At 37.8% G+C, this 20,000-nt stretch overlaps 1 protein-coding gene across 5 annotated transcripts in view; it reads right to left on the bottom strand.

Moving 5' to 3' along the window:
• LOC135204025 (adenylate cyclase type 8-like) overlaps positions 1-20,000 on the bottom strand; it is a 973,771-nt gene that overhangs the window by 85,949 nt on the left and 867,822 nt on the right. For all 5 annotated transcript variants that reach the window (XM_064233960.1, XM_064233961.1, XM_064233964.1 and 2 more), the window contains exons 10-13: positions 14,905-15,097; positions 9,611-9,763; positions 7,002-7,081; positions 5,593-5,742 (exon numbers count right to left, since the gene is read on the bottom strand). In XM_064233960.1, coding sequence (XP_064090030.1) covers positions 5,593-5,742; positions 7,002-7,081; positions 9,611-9,763; positions 14,905-15,097 — 576 coding nt within the window. The remainder of the gene's footprint in view (positions 1-5,592; positions 5,743-7,001; positions 7,082-9,610; positions 9,764-14,904; positions 15,098-20,000) is intronic.

Here is a 20,000-nt window from a genome sequence, read left to right as displayed (position 1 = left end):
AGCATAAGGCCTCACCAAAGAGGGCCATTCCCACTGTGACATTTGCGTTCATCGAAGGGGTTTCTAGACTTCGTTTCGACAGCTTACTTTACTTTGGATTTCATATTCTCTTTATTTTAATTAAAGTGGGTGTTCGAGGCTTGCAGAGGGAATAATAAATCGTTCGTTTGTGAGTCTTCATTCCTGTGCTGTGTCATGTATATTGCGAGAAATAGAATGTATAATAAAATGATTCAAGCTCCCTCACCGAAGAGGGTTCTCCCACCCGCCATCCTCCTTTTCCGACTCCGAGTTAAAATATCTAAATTGCAACAAATACACAATTGAAAACTTCAGATTATTTTTCCACAAACTGATAAATTAAAAACTAATGAGTTTTCCTTTCGCCGTTACAATCCAATCATTTTCTTAGCTAAAAATTTATGGAAATAAATGCGTATTTCCTAAAACTTTCTGGAGGCTCTATCACGTCAGTTTTCTACAATCAAACAATTTCAACAAAATGAATGGAAAGGGGCTCATTTATAAAATGTTAATTGCCGAAGCGCCACCTTTTTGCATCATCATCCGAGTGCGGTCCTACTCCGTTTTACAAAATATGTATACATCTGTGTGATTTATATATATATATATATATATTATATATACTATATATATTCATATGTATATATATATATGTATGTATATATATATATATATACATACATATATATATATATATCACACATATCCACAGGTGATAAACGAACCACGTGCTAAAGTGATTTATATATATATATATATATATATTATATATATATATATATATATATATATATGTGTGTGTGTGTGTGTGTGTGGTGTGTGTGTTGGTGGTGTGTGTGTAGTGATGGCGCGCGTGCGTGCATTGACGGCACTAACCTTCTACGGGATGGACTGTTAACATTACTAAAGGAAGAGATTTGGATACGCATTAAGAATCTGCAACTACGTCTTTCGGTTTGATCCATGCGAATGTAAGTACGCTCATTACGCATAATATAACCCACGCACTCCTAACTTCAAGACTAATTTTCCCTCTAATTTACAAGAGTTGTTTGCAGGTATTGGCCTCGCTGAGCTCTGGCTCACGCAAAGATTTTTTTGACTGAGGTTTTTGCTGAATTTTCATTAGCACTCGTACTAATGACACTCACTCAACTTGAGAAGGGTCATTTTTCAATCTCGGCTCTTCACTTACAATACTCCACCACTGCAGCTTTACCTTATTATTCAGAAGCTTAGATTTTCTTATTATCACTTTCTTTTTCTCATTATTATTATTATTATTATTATTATTATTATTATTATTATTATTATTACTGAAAAAAAAACCCACAAAATCACTGTGTATAACGTGTTTACTTATATTGATTTACCTTTTATTGTACTAGTGTTGAGTAAAATAAATTGTAAATACTTATAAGTAAACACGTTACACACAATCATTTTGTGGGTTTCTTTTTCAATCTTCAGAAGAAAACTGAAAGAAGTTTTTGTTTGGTTCATTATTATTATTATTATTATTATTATTATTATTATTATTATTATTATTATTATTATTATTATTATTATTATTATTATTATTATTATTTAGCGGCTCGGACCTAGAGTTGCATTCTCATTGGTCGGGCCGGTCTTGGACGAAGTCGTGGATCTCGCCTCAAAGGTCTCGGGGATTCTCTCGTGCGAGTGCCACAGTAGTGTGCCTGGGGATGAACGACAGGAATTCCGTCCGTAGCAGGAATCCTGTAATCCCGTGGGGGCTCCTGATTATCTGGTATTGTCGGGGGGTCGTTCGCTGCTCTCCGGGCGGCGGTGGGAAGGAGAAACGTTTCTTGGGTGATGTTAAGATTTGGTTTCTCCTTCCCTATTGGAGGGCTTCTAAGAGGCGCAGACGTCGGGGATCCGTTGTCTGGTCTATTATTTCGATATTAGGAATAATATAATTTCTCTTTATCCGTTTGTTATGAGCAGTCCTGGCGTGGTTGAAGATGGCGCCTTCTTGAGCGTGGCAGGAGATTCGCTTGGAGAAACGCATGGAGGTCATACCGACGTATTTGCCGAGGCATCCTCGGACGGGGCATGTGTAACGGTAGACCACACTCGTCTTCTTCAAGGGATCCTGCAGGGGCGCCGAAGGGTTGTTTTCTCATCACCAGGCTGCTCGTCTTCTTCGTTTTATAATAGATAATTAACTTAATATTTTTGTCTGGGTCGGCGGGGCTGACGTTTTCGTCGATGATCTTTTTGAGGGCTTGCTCGTCCTCCTTGTACCTCCGGTGGAAGTGTCCCTTGTAAAACAGCTTGATGGGCTCTGCAACATCGGGGCTGGGTTCCTGGTGGTACCAGGCTTCCATATTTTTCCTTATAGATTCATCAACAGCACGATTGGTGTGTCCGTTGTCGATGAGGACCTGGGCGGCGCGCTCCAACTCACTGTGTGTGTCATTCCAGGAGGAGCAGTGTGAGAGGGCCCTCCTGACGAAGGCGCTGATGGTGGAGCGCTTATACCTCTCAGGGCACTCGCTCTCACCGTTCATGCACATTCCCAGGTTCGTCGGCTTCGTGTACACCTTCGTGCTGAATTCAGAATCTCGCTGTTCGACAAGAACGTCAAGGAAGGGGAGGCGGCGGTCTTTGCAATGTTCAATCGTGAACGTGAGGCAGCTGTGGTCGTGGAATGCACGTCGCAGCTGCTCTATCTCATCCTGGGAGTCGGCGCAGACGAAGGTGTCATCAATGTAGCGCACGTACATCCTCGGTTTGTTGGAATTCTGGAAGACCCTCTCTTCGACGGTACCCATATAGAAATTGGCGAAAAGGACCCCAAGGGGAGATCCCATCGCCACGCCGTCGATCTGGGTGTACATATGGTTGCGGTGATCAGCAAAAGGGGCCTTCTTAGTACAGATTTCCAGCAGGGCTCGAAGGGCATGCTCTGGGATGTTTAAGGATGGAGTGCCGGGGTCCCTGTAAACTCTGTCCAAGATCATTTGTATGGTCTCGTCTACGGGGACGTTGGTAAAGAGGGACTCTACATCCATCGAAGCGATGCATCCTCCGGGGGGCGTTGCTCGTAGGGCTTCCAAGAACTCGGCCGACGACTTCAAGCTGGGCCTATCTGGGACGTACGGGGTTAAGATGGTGTTGAGTTTCTTGGCCAACAGGTACCTAGGGGCAGGGATCTGGCTGATTATGGGGCGAAGGGGGTTCCCTTGCTTATGGGTCTTAACATTCCCATAGATGTAGCCTAAGTTCTTGGAAGCCCTACGAGCAACGCCCCCCGGAGGATGCATCGCTTCGATGGATGTAGAGTCCCTCTTTACCAACGTCCCTTATCCTTATATAATTAAGGTGAAATATTTACTGCCAGGAAATATTAACCAAGGTTTCGGTACTTTTCGACGGAACTGAAAATATTTACCTTGAAAATTCTCTATAATTAAACTATAGAAAAGATGGAAATCTTTTTCATTCAGATTAACAAAAGCTCGAAATCGGATTATTTTTATGCAAATTCGAAAGTAGACTATTGGGAAGTCTTTGTTTGCCCAACGTGTGATCTTTTCAATAATTTTTCAATCTTTCTTTAATCTTTGTTCCCCTACAATGATCTGTGTCATCAATATCGAAGTGTTTCTTCATTATTGTTCAAGCTATTAATGCTAAAATTTTGGATAATAATAATAATTTCCTTCATACTAATTATACAGTCGAGCCATTATTATTCCAACAAATATCTATGTCTCCATATAAAATTCTTTTAGCATTCCAACATAGTTATAAAATTTTCCGTAACAAAATATTGGTCATCTAATCAGATTTTATCAATATAGTTATGCGTAAATGTAGATAACATAATTAGTACTTGTACGAATCAACTCAATTCGTAATCCACGTTACAGAGAGAACATTTGTTATCAGATCTGAAATTCATATGATAAGAGATAAGTATTACTAACGAATATGATCACATGACCTCGGGGAAAGAGAATCAAGTCAGGATTTTCCGTGTTAGCACGACGCAATGGAAGCCACAAAACCACGATAATAGCGACGTAAAATTATAGCCCATAAATATTAAATACATTAAAAAATCGTCACAGTAGCACGAGTCTTCAAATGGAGAAACAAATCCACAGTTATGTAAATGTACATATATTGATAAGGGGAACCTAACAGATTCCCGAAAGCTATCTTTGCTATTTTTAAATTGAAATATATGTACATTTACATAACGGTGAATTTGTTTCTCCAATAAATATATTATAATTCACTGGGTGAATGTTGGGGACATTACATTCTAAGCCTTCTAAGCCTATATGCAAGACTCGTGCTAGCTACTTTGTAATTTGAAAGATGAAGCCAAAACAGAAATACTGCATCTATTGACTCCAGCATCAATTCCAAGTTGGTGCCCCGTAAGGAGGTAGTGTGTACCTCCATTCATATTCTCTTTCTTCCATCTTGATATCCATCCTCTCCTGACAATTGTTTCTAAGTGCAACTGTGAGGTATTCCTCCTGTTACACCTTTCAAACCTTTCTACTCTCAATTTTCCATTGAGCTCTGAATGACTTCATTGGTCCTAGCACTAGATTCCATATTCCATCCAAGTTTATAATGACTGAATCTCTAAATCATTCCGCCATCATTTATTGGTTATTATTTCTCACGTTTTAGTACTAATCAATGAATATTGATTCTAAAACTTCCAGAATCCATCAGTAGCCTCTGAAGGCCGAAGCTGAACTGAACCACAGCAGTTGGACGTCGCTTCCCCACACCAATTAAATCCGAACTCTTCTCGAGTCCTTTACGATGACACTACGAAAAGTTTCATTCTTGTCATCCCCAAAAAATACAAGAGAATATCCTACAGGATCGCTCTCCCACAAGTCCTCCAAGCCCCTCTTGCCGCGCCCATCCTCCGAGGACAGGAATCCTCGGGCAAATCTCAACCTATCCTTCAATTTCCAGTGGCACTCCCCCTCCCCTCGGAGACCCTTTTAGGAGCGAAGGATTTCGGTAAACATCTTCCCCTAAAAAAAAGTGTTTGTGCATCAATAGAATTCGGGTTATGGAAACGGAGCGGGACGCTAAGGCGGCTCAGCCAAATGGAGGAGAAGGGCGACGAGAGAGGACGCCTCCTTCTGCCTGGGGAAGGGGACGGAGAGCAGGTGGATGAGTCGGGGGGGAGGGTGATAAGAATCGGGGGAAAGGCTCAAAGAACATGACGTGGTGAATAATATTCCAGAAGCTGTAGAATACGGCGCCATGAGAGAGAGAGAGAGAGAGAGAGAGAGAGAGAGAGAGAAGAGAGCCAACGATACTGAAAAAGTTCAGTATCCCAGATGGGAAAACCCTGTCAAGTCTTACCTTATGTTTGGAGTTGCGCCGCACATCAGGATGTTAGCTCCCATAATGGGAAGAAATGTCAAAACCAAGAAAAGACAAAACTATAAAAAAGCAAAGCTTGAGCTCAAAACCCGTCGTAGGAAGAAAGGGACAAAAGCCACCGGATATTCTATAAAATGAAACTCGACGAGAGAGGTATAGTATAGGACTTACCTGAGTTCTCTGCCGGACTTGCTTGATAGCCCTGATCATATGGAGCCCCATCTCGACGGTGCACTGCGCGTGGTCTTTCCTCGCTTCCGGGAGGCCACTCACGCAATAATAGCAGTCTCCCAGCAGCTTTATTCTGAGGCAGTGGTTTTCCTACAAACAGAGAACAGAAATTCATTTCACATTTAGACTTGGGTTAATTACACATTTTGGGAGAGGTTCATCATATATTTGGACATAAGTTAATTACTTCTTTAGCGAGAGATTAGCACGCGGTGTTACGCGTTTGGAAATGCCATTTAATGTATAAATCGTCCTTAATTACTCACATGACATAAATTCGTTGCATTTGATAGTTAATGCCCAAGTCAAGATAAGTTACTTTTACTTCCAACTCTAGTCAAAAAAATTTCACAAAGGTTATTTTTATTCTAAATTCTTAAGTCTGCATACAACTATATATATAGATATAATATATATATATATATATATATATATATATATATATATATATATATATATGTATATATATATATACATATATATATATATATATATATATATATATATATATATATATAAATATACACACAAATATATATATATATATATATATATATATATATATATATATATATATATATATATATATATATATATATATATATACACACACACACACATTAAGGGTATTCTAAAATAACAATGACTGAATAAAATATGAAATACGTAATGAAACTGAGCTCTAGCCGTAGACTATAAGCTCCTACGGCAAAATAAAAAGAGATCTGCGAACGTGGGGCAGCGTTTCCTTATGGAAATGCATCACTTCTGAGTGGAATATAATGTCTGAATAGGCAAAGAAAAGTCACCTAGGATTTATCGAATACTTTTCTCCTCCTAAATAGTTACACCATCAGCCTGGGGTCTTGGAAACAGTGCCTCTAAAATGTCCAACGGAACTAAACTCTTGGAAGGTCTGTACGGGTCCGATATCCGGAGCCCTTTGAGAATTCACGTCTCACTTTCAAATCCAATAGTTTATGGAGATAGACCGTAAAACAAACTGTGTATTCTGCGTTCTCTTGAAAATAATTTAATTTGTTTATACAGATTTTATATATAATCTAGAACTCTGAAACATAGTTCCCAAGATGATCACATGGCTTCGATGACCATAGTCGGTGTCCTACGAGTTTACAGAAACACATTAACCGATTAATTTACCAAAAAAGTCTCAAAAAGTTAAACGTTAAAATGTCCCGTCACACACATAAACTAACGTTGGAATACTGATTCACTTTATGCGAGAAAATTGTTTGGTGCAATACGCGGTATTCAAGATGAAAGAGAATTCTCAGCAAATCTTTCAATCTGACGAAATGGGAGGGGAATATTTCCCCCGTCCTTACCAGAGCCAGTCGGTCAAATCGAGCGAACAGATCGTTCAGAACCCGCACCAGCTCCTGGGCGCTGCACTGACTAGCCAATGCTGGGGAAGAAAAATATTGTCAGGTTATCAGAAGTTATGCATCAATTCTGCTACAAAGGAAGGATATTTCTTATGTAAATGACAGCTTGTAGCTTTTAGAAAATATTCCTCTCAAGTGAAAAAGATGTTAACAATTTCGTAAATGGAAAGTTGTAACAGAATCAAAGGTTTTGGTCCCAAATAGAAACGTTTATCAAGAATGCTTTTGCGATGAAAGATATGGAAGCATTATTTTTAATAAAACGTTTCATGAGGAAAGTCAAATAATAAATGTACTGCAGAATAAAGAGGAGTTTATCTAAACAAACAAACAATTATTTAAATCATGATGCAAAATTAAGAATGTTTTTGCACATATCATTTTAAGTCATTTACAAAACAGTATTTCACAATAAGCCCATTTCTTGGGAAGACGTTGTGTCAACACTTCTAAAACGTGATTAAACGGTAAAAAAACGAAACAATAATAAATACCAACAATGATTAACAGAATTAATTCTAGTGGAAATAATCAATATAATCAATAGTCAGTTTTATTTCGTTAATAAATAATCAATCTTCAATAAAAATAATTAATAGTGAATGTCAGTGAATGAAAATCATTATTACAACAGCGAGATCACTTACAAAACGATTTAATGATTTGATAAACAGTTCAGTAAAAATAACATTCCAAGAAACAACGGAAAGAAAACACATCGTGGCACTGAGACGTAATGGAAGAAAATCAACTCTACCTTTATTGATTTCGGAAAAAAAGTCGTAAGAGACAGCGCCTCAGTCCTCCTAGAGTATGTAGTGTATAAAAATAGCGAAAGTAGCTCAAAGCTGTTATCCGGTGATATGTATGTATATATATGTTATACGATCACAAGTAACACGTGAAGATTGTATATCAAGAGCCAGCAGGAAAAATGAAAAGCAGCAGTACCTAGCGCTTTCGCTTTTTATATTTTGTACCCTGATGAGGTGTATCAAGAATACACGAAAGCGCTAGGTACTGCTGCTTTTCATTTTCCTGCTGGTTCTTGATATGTATATATATGTATATATATGTATGTATGTATATATATATATATATATATATATATATATATGTGTGTGTGTGTGTGTGTGTGTGTGTGTGTGTGTGTATACTGGGTATCCCTAAAGTCTGGACTCATAGGAAATATCACCATAATTGGAAGATAACAAATGTGTGTTATTCAGCGACGAAGCTTTACTTTATGCGAATGGTGAGGTTAGCCAACGGTTCTATCTGGACCGTGGGTTAGCCGAAAGAAACTTGAACACTGTTCGCAAAACAAAAAGAGGCTGCGGTGTGGTGACGGAAATCTGAAGTTCACGCATCAGGTTCATGTGTCCAGACTTTAGGGACACCCTATATTAATTATACACCCTTTAAGTAATATTTGTCATACTTCTGAAACAACAACAACAGTAGCAAAAATCGACTCTGAAAATAATGCAATAACAAGTTTATCGATGGCAAATTTAACGGTAAACAAATCTCAAAGTCTAACATAGACGAAATGTGATAGTTTAACGATTTTAAGTGATGAAATTGGGAAGTTTAACAATTCTAAAAAGGACGTTAGCTCTAACATGGAAAGCCTCACAAGCCTTATAGCGTTGAAAACGGCAAATGTAACTAGATTAATAGTAAATCGGCAGGTACTAACGTCTAGAGCTGACGAAACCGGGTTTTCTGAAACTGACGAAATATGGGAAATCAAGGCCCTGGAGAGAGAGAGAGAGAGAGAGAGAGAGAGAGAGAGAGAGAGAGGGGGTGGGGGTGGTTGCCCTAACAGAGTCTGTACAAATTCTATTGCTATTGAAACTGTAGGTCATAAAGTTATAATCAGAGTTGTCGAGGGGAGGGGGCTGACTGGAAGTACAGTCCTGTTATTCCATTTTGAAAGAGGAAAACACTTAAATCATAATATGCGGGGAATTTTATTACATACAAACATAATCTACTACCACCATAATACATAACGTAATTGAGAAAATATTGAAAAATTCAACACTACCTTCGAAGTAGTAAAGAAGGATTACATCTCGTTGCATTCGAAAATAAAACGCCGAAAAATTCATTATTCCAGAGAACTGATCAATAGTGCTGTGCCTCTTCAACTTCAAGGAAACGTTACTAAGAGCCATTGGAAAGTTATGCTACAGCACGTTTGTCAGAGCTGAGAAGACAGACGTCTCGAACACTTATATACAGTTACCCACAAAAGTTATGCCGATATTGGAAGAAACAATTAGGAAAGGGTAGTTGGTTTCCTGTTTGAAACCTTAGCGAAAATAGAACAGAAATAGAAATATAAACTATTTCTCACTCACAATCACAAACCCTATACGTATTATATGTAAATGAATATATATATATAATATATATATATATATATATATATATATATATATATATATATATATATATATATATATATGAGTGTGTGCACGTATAAAATAAAAATATCTCTGTGAAATATAACTGCATCAAACTGGATTATATTGAATCACCTGTAAATCCTTTGATATCGGCGAACAGGATGGAAACATTCTCGTATCGGTGGATGTAGATCTTGTGAAACTGCGACGGCTGGAACTCTCCATGTTTGTCCTCCTCCGACGCTATGTCTTTGATCATTTCCAGAGCGACAAACCTCGGCAACACTGCAACAAAAATTTCATTGTATGAATTATCATGGAAGGCCAAAAATAACAAGATTATCACACCACAGTAGAGAGCCAGTTAAGAATAATGGATAATGGAAGTGAGGATTTGTGGCACACAAACCGAGGTCGTCCAATCAATCATAAAGTCAACGAGAAGGTATAAAGACGCAGATGGTGACAGAGCGGTGAGCGATATAAACATTGGCTCTAGCAATGACTTGTACGATGTAATAGTCCAGTACTATCGGCAAAGACGTTTGAGCTTGGCTCCCAGTTACACAGAATCAAAATAAACAGAATCGCTTCATACAAACTGACGTTGAAAACATTAGACTTTGGAAACTAGCGCATCCGTGAGACGAACACTGTGAGACGTTTATAACCCACTTCAGCAGTAAAATGTAAAGAAGAAAATGAATAAATACACCCCACAAAGAAGAATTAACGCAAAAGATGATGTCTACAGAACGTGCACCAAATTAAAAGAATTAAAACTTAAGAAAGTGGAAGGCTTTGATGCAAAGGCTATTGCATAAGATGCCCCAACTGCTAAAATAGTGACGCAGAAACTAATTTCAGTTAAATAAGACAAAATGGATAGATGATTTTAAGCACACAATCCATCCACAAAATAAAGTTAAACTGAGCGAATCTCACATAAAAGCAATACAAAGTATTAAAAAATGACTTCACGCATTCAAATTCAGCTTTCTGTTAGAAAACTAACCGATGAAAGGTTACCAACTTGAACCCTAACTAGAGGTACAAGTGATGCCATAAAATGATTAACGAAATGAAGTTAAATGAAGACACTTTTCCTCCTCGGAAAAGTTAGAAGTTCGTTTAACTTCCTTCCAGCATATCCTTTCTTCCTACTTCCGAACAAAGTTAGGTGTGACCATCATCTACCTCCGCGCGCCCAACTAAAAAGTTTAACTTTACTCAATTCCACAATTGAGGGCTACCGGGCGACTCATAACATAAATTTAAAAAATGTTCTACTTACTTTGGAATCCATTTTGCCATTCTCGAAGGGTAAGCGTGCCATACATACGTTCAGTAAACGTATAGGCTACAGTTAGCCAAGTTCAGATGAAAACTGAAGGGATTAGGCAAATAATGTTACGAAATAGAAAGCACTGGACAAACACTGTCAAATCATGGCAACATCTAGTCAGAAAAATTCGATCAAGGATTCAAAAGTAAAACTTTTTTTTTATTAGGAAAATGACCATTGGCCGGTAATGAGAAGAAAACAGAACAGATGTACAAAAACACAGACACCCTTTAATGTTCGCATATAAATAACAATTACCATCCTATTGTTTACTTTGACCGGTTAATACTTTTTTTTAATACGATTCTCCCCTCAGTGTAATAGCATCCATCTACATTAGCGTCATTTCATATCAAGTCTCTCTCTCTCTCTCTCTCTCTCTCTCTCTCTGTGTGTGTGTGTGTGTGTGTGTGTATGTGTGTGTGTGTAAAAAGAGAAAGGAAGGTATGCTTGGATAGGACCGGATTAAAACAACAAAATGAAAATGATTCAGCTACATTAACTCTTCTCTTTCTATCAGAAACCATCTTAATGTTAATCATTTTCAGAAACCCTCAAACAGCGGGCTGAGCGGCTCTTATTCAACAAAGCTAAAGGAAGAACCCTCGGACTCGTTCGTCTCCCGAAAGATTCCATTCTGCGGTGCGGTTATTCTGCCGCGCATGCGTCGAAATATTCGAAACATTATCGCGGGCATCAAGGGGCGTCTGTCACTTCGACGACGTTTCGTTTCCACGAGGGATGGATCTGTCGTTTTCCGTCCGTCTAATTCCTTTCAAGTCATGTCGCTTTTGCGGAGGAGGAGGAGGAGGAGGAGGAGTTGTTGGGCGGTGGGGTAGAGGGGGAGGATCTATTTCAGAGTTTCATACCACGTCCAATTTCCTTCATTATATAGTAAAAGGAAATTGAGCGTGGGATACCTCTCCTTTTCCTACACTGTTAGAGGGAATTGCCAGCCGCTGCAAATCCCTAGGAAGTGAAATGGCGTGTCCTGAGCAGATTCCTGGGTAGGACTGGGAAAGCCTACGTCCTCACAGAGCCTTTTGACGGCGACAATAATCTCATTTTCTCTCGCGCATTTTCCTTTTCACCTAGTTCTTCTCTTCAAGGGTAAATCTCAAATCTTGCAAACGAAGATAAGCTAACACTTGTCGGTAAATTGTAAGCTTACACAAGAGAAAATGATAAAATAAAAATAGCGCGGCACACAAAGAAATTCTAAATAAAAAAAAACTGACACTTGCAGATTTAGTTAATATACAAGTGAAATGTCAGTACTAAAAAAAAAAAAAAAAAACTCATAATCTCGCTCATTGAAATATTGACTCATCTTGCTTTATATGACTCCAGTAAATGAAATCGAGACACTCATAAGACAAGACACGTATGCAAATATGGCATTGATTGTCCGTATATTTGCAGAGTACATAAGCGTACTTACACATACATACTTATCTACAAACATGCACAGATATATATATATATATATATATATATATATATATATATATATATATATATATATATTTATATATATATATATATATATATAGTATATAATATATATATATATATATGTGTGTGTGTGTGTGTGTGTGTGTGTGTGTGAGAGCCCACACACATATATGTGTGTGTGTGTGTGTGTTTATAAACCCTGAAAATTACTTCATATTTATCTTATTTTGCACCTGAAGTATGTAAATACTACGTTATATGTTTCTCCATCGTCTGATAATCCAGAACCACTCTTCTTACTTCATGAAGTATATAACATCGTTTCTCTGTTCAAGTGCTGCGTCACTTATCCTCTTTCTTCTCGTGATGATACAACCGAAACTTTGAACTTGTCCTCGCTCACAAGTTGCTCACATTTACGGCAATTCACTACATTGAGAACATTCCCGTCCATTCTTTTCACCTTCTATCGTCACACAATTACCGAACTTGTTACCCCAGAGAGAGAGAGAGAGAGAGAGAGAGAGAGAGAGAGAGAGAGAGAGAGAGAGAGAGAGCGAAGGAAGGCATGACTCACCGAAAATTTCCCTTGACTTTATATTATGTGGATACGGATTATCCTAAATGCCGCCCGGTAATGGAAGAACACAGGGTGTGTAGTAAGTAACATCTCATTTACGCTCTCAAATGTTACATAGTTTCGTATTTGGTGCCTACAGTATTATGCGCTGATGATATTAATGCAAGTAGTATAGCTACTCTGCCATCATCAATTTTCTGATTGTTCCAAAAATATGTGACATTTAGTCATTATCTAGTTCTAACAAGTGTTTCTTTCACAGAACATATTAGCATCTAAGAATTAAATTCATTCACGACCGGGGTTACTACCACAAAATACTGAAATACTTTCTCTAGTTCAAAGCCACGTAAGTAATTGTATTGCTTAAAAACACCTCTCAGATTAATGCTCAATCTGACCCCCAGCAGAATTTGAAACTAAGATCTCCAAGTACTTTCATCCTTCCCACATCCCACGATCCTGCCCACACCTCTGACCCGACAAAAGAATTAAACCATTAAAAATTGTACAGATGCATTTCCAAGTACGTGGATGCACTTAAAAAAGGCTAATTTCAACATATCGTGAAAATTAACTCACAGAAATTCGCTAAAAGTAACACAGGCAAACTGACCTTACAAAATGGCTTACACCATTCGAACTGTATGACTGCATTCAAGCTCATCTTTAGCGAACAAACTTAAAGTCACCCATCTTATGATTCATTACACCTACCACCTTTCCACCAGCTGATACGTATCTATAAAACGATTAGGTAATTGTGATATCCACGTCTAATTTCTTATGTTTTATTCAAATAACTGACGACAATGGATACAAACCTGACGTGTATACATTGGAAGACATTTGATAATTTCAAAATCAGCTAGGACCAATTGTGACTGGTGCCCTATAACGTAATGGCCCGCCATAAACGATAGCGTTAGGCAGATGACACAAAAGCCCTGCCAATCTTCAGACGGTGTAATCACTGAGGTACGGGAATAATCTTTATTGATGAGTAACTATTCCCAAATGCATCCATTTCACGATTTAAAGCGCATTTGTTACACTTCACCAATTGAGTATGATCATTTGACAATACGTGAATCTGTTTTAAGTCCAATTTCAAGCCTTACTTCGTTGCACTAAGAAATAGTCTAACTGTATTAGCTTCTTATGGTCGCAGAAATTATGAGATATAAATTTATACTGTCACGTGTAAATGACAGCATTATCAAGGGCCTCACCAGGGATTGGTATGATTCGTGCAACGGTCAGAAAATTATCCATACACCATTTATCATATTCTTAGATTCACAGGAGACTATTTTGTCAGGACGACTGGCTCCCCTAAGTTGTAGGGAAGGATGGAGATGACCGATCAGTAAAGAAAATAGATTTTTAGAAAATATTTTTCAATATTTAACCGAAGACACGGGCACCAAAAAAACCACCGAAATATAAACTCATAGAAGCACACCAGAAAATGTTTCTAAAACAAGATCTCTCTCTCTCTTTTTTTTTTTCTTTTTTTTACTGATCGGTCAATCGTCTTCCTTCCCTTACTTGGAGGAGCCAATTGTTCTGAGATGGCAGTCTCTTGTCTACACATATACAATCTAAAACTTGTGGTAAATGGTGTCATGGAGTCATTTTCCAACCGTCGCACAAATCACATCAATCCATGACGAGCGCCTGGATATTGCTGGCATTCAGTCGTGAAAATGTAAATATCAGTCTTAGCAATACTTATGCACACTACTTTACATGCTAATATAATTAGACTGTATTTCTCCAACCTTCCCCGATTTAGGGGAGCCAATCGATATGACGAGACAGTCTAGGAATACCATCTCAGTTCTCTGTCATGACAGCCCAATCTATCCTCCAACTGAATGAATGGAGAGAACACTATTCTCTGATCAGCTTCTCAACCATGAACACAGTTCATTTCGCCAGCTCACACTTTCTTCCCGGAAATGAATAATCTCCGTCTGTCACGTAATACAACCACTCTCTCTCTCTCTCCTCTCTCTCTCTCTCTCTCTCTCTCTCTCTCACCTGACAGCAGCAGCTTCTCCTGTCTGTCATTTTCCCTTTGGGTTCTGCATCTCATCTCCATGGCTCTCCGGGTCTCCAGAAAGGCCTTCCGTTGAGTACGGTCTGTCAGGTACTTGGTGTACATCCCAGCGAAGTTAATGGCAACGTACAGGCTGATGTTGGACAAAACGGGGACCAGAATAGCCGGCGAGGTCTGAAAAACACAATGGAAAGAATATTAGTATTTCATTCACGGAGACACATTTAAAGAAAAAATGAACATTCAACTGTTCCGTTAATACAATTATCTATAATTTTTCTTGTTTTAATATCAAGCCGTTTTCCGTTAACAGAAGGAGGTTCCTTGGGGAAAACATTACATCGATCACCATCACAGTGATATTTTAAATACTTAAATAGTGAATGAACTTCCTCATCATTAGCTGCTTCACTCCCTTCCACAGAAGGTTCATAAGCATTGTGATGAACCACCTAAACACTGTCAACTATCCAATCTTGCTCATTATCTTGTATGTTTCGAATACCTCTTTCAGGCCACCAGTTTCCAGGACTGTCTCTCCTCACTCCCCTTACCAGTTCTGAATTACAAAATCTTTTCACTCAACTGTCGTCCGTCGTCCTCTAGTCTTTCCGTAAAACAATAGCATGTCTTTATATTTTAACCATCCGTTTTCCTTCATTTGTATTCAAAATCCATACCTCCCTTCCATAAAGGAGAGTTTGCTCAACAATCCCCATAGACAAAATCCCACCCTGAGTTCTATATCTCATACAATTTTCTTCCCAAGCTCTTGCAAACACTACTACCTTTCTTGCTTCACCTATTCTGTGACACACCCTTCTTCCACCATACCACCAGCCATTATATCTACTCCAAATAATTAAAATAATTTCTCTTCCATTGTTTTACCATTCACATTAACGTTCATTGGTCCATTTTCTCGCTCACGTTTATTCTCAACTCTTCCCTCTTAAAAAATATATTCGTGCTCTTCTTCTAATTTTTGCAGTTTCTTTTGACTATCCCCCATCAATACTACATCATCTGCAAACTTCAACGACTCCACATTGTATTCTCAGCACTCATCCCATAAATTCTGCATCTTCATTTACTGAACTTTCTCTGATTTCTTATATCATTCCATACATAATGATATTGAACAGCTACAGAGATATAAAGTACCCTTTCTCAGAGCTCCTTTTACACCAAAATGGTCATGCTCACGAATGCACATACTAAACTATACTTCATTTCTCGTGAAAGCTTTTACTTGCTCCGCACAACTCATTTTCCATACGAAAAAATCTTAACCCTAATAATTTTTTTGTTTTAGTCCACATTTGCCCATTACAGACTTTTCCTTTTACTTTCAAACTTCCCACATGACTGTTCCATAAGAAACGCGTGACTGACGCACTCTCTTCCTTGTCTGAAACCTCGATGTTTTTCCCTTATCAACCCTAATGCTGTCTGTTTAATTTTCTCACTCAAAATCCTACCATATTTCTTCCTCCCCAAACTATATAGCAGGGGTGGCCAGACTACTGTAGACTGAAACTCTCTTACGATCTACCATACTACATAATCACATATTATTACGTGGGGAAAAATAATTTCAAATGCACCGTAGTACGATAAAGCACGAGTACAATTGCCTCACTTATATAATATGCATATCTATCTATCTATCTATCTATCTATCTATCTATCTATATACTCGTGTTTTTGTTTGGGTGTTTTACATACACTGTGCTCTTGTCATCCTTACAATCAGTCTCTCGCTCTGTCTTTCCCTCCTCGATCATACCATACAAAAACCATCATCACCGCACTTCAGCATCTCATGTTTTTCTTGACGTCAATCTCCTCATTGGCCTCCTCCCATCCTCGAGCATTCTCAAACTTAACAAATGCTTTACAATCGTGTAATCCAGCTCTGGCTCTCTTTCATCTTTCACAATTAACAGCTTCAAAATACTCACTCCAACGAAGCAGGGCTTCATTCACTAAGACATTGGTTTTCCTTTTGCACCTTTCATTTCTACATTTCGTGTCCCAATCTCCCTCAAGTTCTCATTCGCTCTCTCCTATCCATTTTTATTACGTAACTTCGTTTCCTCTCTGGCTTTCTTCTTGACTACCACATCCATTCATCTGTATGCTTGCGTAAGATTTCTTCCGTAATGTAAATGAATCCAACATAATTTTCCCTTTTCCTTGAGTAAAACTGTTATTTTCTTATCACACCACTTACTGTCATTATTCCCTCTTGTACATACAAACACAAACACCAATCTGCCATTCGAATCCCATCATACATCTATCTACTCCTTCACAGTCAAGTCGCAAACCCCAGCTGACAGCTCATCTATTTTCCCCTTATACGGTCTTGTAATTCACTTGTCTTAATGACACCCAAAGCCTCAACTTCTCCCCTCCTTTTCCAACCTGTACGTCTTGACTTCCGTCTCAACCAAATAATAATCTGATACACTTTCATCCATTCCTCTACTACTCATTACAACCATCAGTTGCTCGTCATCTGCTCGGTACTAACATATACGTAATGTAACAAACTCCTTTTCCTTACCATTTTCGTTCTTCTTTGTTACACTTATCAATATTCTTCTTTGCTAATCATGTATTTTGCACAGGCAAACATATTTCTACAAAACTGTCCCGCCCCATCCCACACACACACACACACACACACACACATATATATATATATATATAATCATATATATATATATATATATATTATATATATATAATATATATATATATATATACACTGGGAGAAGATGATGAGCTATTTCATGATTTGATTGGAATAATGGAATCCTGTTTACTCTATCACAGACGAGAGAAAGAAAAAGTTAAAAAAATAAAGAAAAAGGATATTTTCTCTTCCTGTGTTATTCCAAAAATAGGTTTCTTCTTTTCGAGATGATTTTTTCCAATTACGTTAAAAGGAGAATTCGTTTTCTTTTATCACTTATTGCTTTCGACCTAATGGAAGGGCTCCTCGACCCCAACATATAACTCCCTTAAGACACACACAAACAAAGCGACACACGCGAGCCACTGTTTCGTTCGTATATCTGGTCAAAAATTCAAAGATTTGCCCACAGAAATGTGATGCACCACAATCAAAACAAAATATAGTACTTGGTGATTTGTATTACAAAATTAGTCTACGATTCATTCTGCTAGGCTCAACTTTTATACACACTAATCACAGTGTATATATATATATATATATATATATATAATATATATATATATATATATATATATATATGTATGTGTGTGTGTGTGTGTGTGTGTGTGTGAGTGTGTAGTGAAATATATATATTATTATATATATATATATATATATAATATATATATATATATATGTATACGTATATACTATACTGTGCTGATAAAATAATATATATATATATATATATATATATATAGATATATATATATATATATATATATATATATATATATATATATATATATATATATATATATATATATATATATATATATATATATATATGTACCTATAATATATTTGTGAGTACTTATATGAATTTGTATTTGTCTGCGATTGCAAGTTCTCCATATTCGTGAACAAATGCCTGAAGAATATTACACAATCATATCGATGCTGTGAAGATAAACACGAGATTTTCTTACGAGTCGACGAATGCTTGTAAATTCTGGAAAAAGAACCTTACCAAAAACCTTCGTGAATCGTGTTTACCATCATGGCTATGTCTTTCAAGTGACCCGTTTCTTTGTGTAATTATTGGTTGCATAGTTTACCTAATTAGCTCAGGCAAGAAGGAATGCATGTCCGTCTCCCTTCTTCTCAATTGGTACGTCATCTCTATTTAGGGTGCATGAATTCATACGCGTGTATGTAAGCGTTTGTGCGTGTGAGAACGTACATCAGGCCAGAAGAGACCGAGAGTTTAATGTATTGTCAACAGATTGCACCTTCATTTGCCGGATGACCGAGGCAAAACTAGGGGACTTGCGTAATTAGGCCTGGCTCGGGATTCGCTGCCTTTCACCCCAAACTGTAAGGTTTCATGGTCACTGCGGATGAGCGTACGCACGCAAACGCGCGCACGCACAAGACAAACGTGACTGGCAATGACTATTTGCCAAGCAATATCCATTCCAATAAAGTTGCGTTACGAATTTCATTTCTTCGTAAGCAAAGCTCCGCCTAGGGTTCCAAAAGGAATGTCTCGTAATGAATATTAATTTATGCAATCCGTTCCCTTGAATGTATTGCATGCGCCGTCACGCATTAGCATTTACTGCCCTAGATCAAGATAATCCCCTTTTATGGCGCCGGCAATAACTTTAGTGCCATGGAGGGACCCTATGTAAGAGTCCCACGTCGAACATCAGCACAAAGGACGAAGTGTCTTTTGCAACAACTACAAAGAGGAGTTGCGTCATTGGCTACACTCATAAAAAATGAGAGGATGGGGGTTATTAAGCACAAGGCAAGAAGAGTTCTAAAGGTAGAGCAACACAGAGAGATCATTCTTACGCACAGTCGTGCAGTAAAGAAGAGAATCGATTTCAGGCGTGCCATTCATTCCACGGGAGTTGCTCTTTCAACTCCTGCTTTCTGGGGTGGTGAGGCACAAAATAATTACCCAACTATTCAGTCACTTGCCTTTTATTTCACGAACAGCAGAAATCTGCGTTTACTTTCAATAGACATTAATGACAACAACAATCACTAAAGCGATACAGAATTTCAGATCTCGATCCAGGATCAGACAACATCGAAGGCTAATTGACTGCCCTTGGAAGACAGTTTCATAAAAATCCTTAACCATCCTTGACGAACATGGTTGAAAATCCACCTAAACCCATGGCTGCTTTTAAAAGGCATTCATTGCCAAAAGCTCTGTGGTTAAGATTTCGAAATTTTTTAACATTATTAAGGAATAGAATACTAAAAGAGAAACATTTTGAATTAATTTCTAATATATATATATATATATATATATATATATATATATATATAAACTAGGTTGATTTGCATTTTTTTGTGTACGGTTCCATCCATTAA

Source organism: Macrobrachium nipponense, chromosome 44 (assembly GCF_015104395.2).
Source record: "Macrobrachium nipponense isolate FS-2020 chromosome 44, ASM1510439v2, whole genome shotgun sequence".
Taxonomy (NCBI): domain Eukaryota; kingdom Metazoa; phylum Arthropoda; class Malacostraca; order Decapoda; family Palaemonidae; genus Macrobrachium; species Macrobrachium nipponense.
This window is presented reverse-complemented; position numbering and strand designations above follow the sequence as displayed.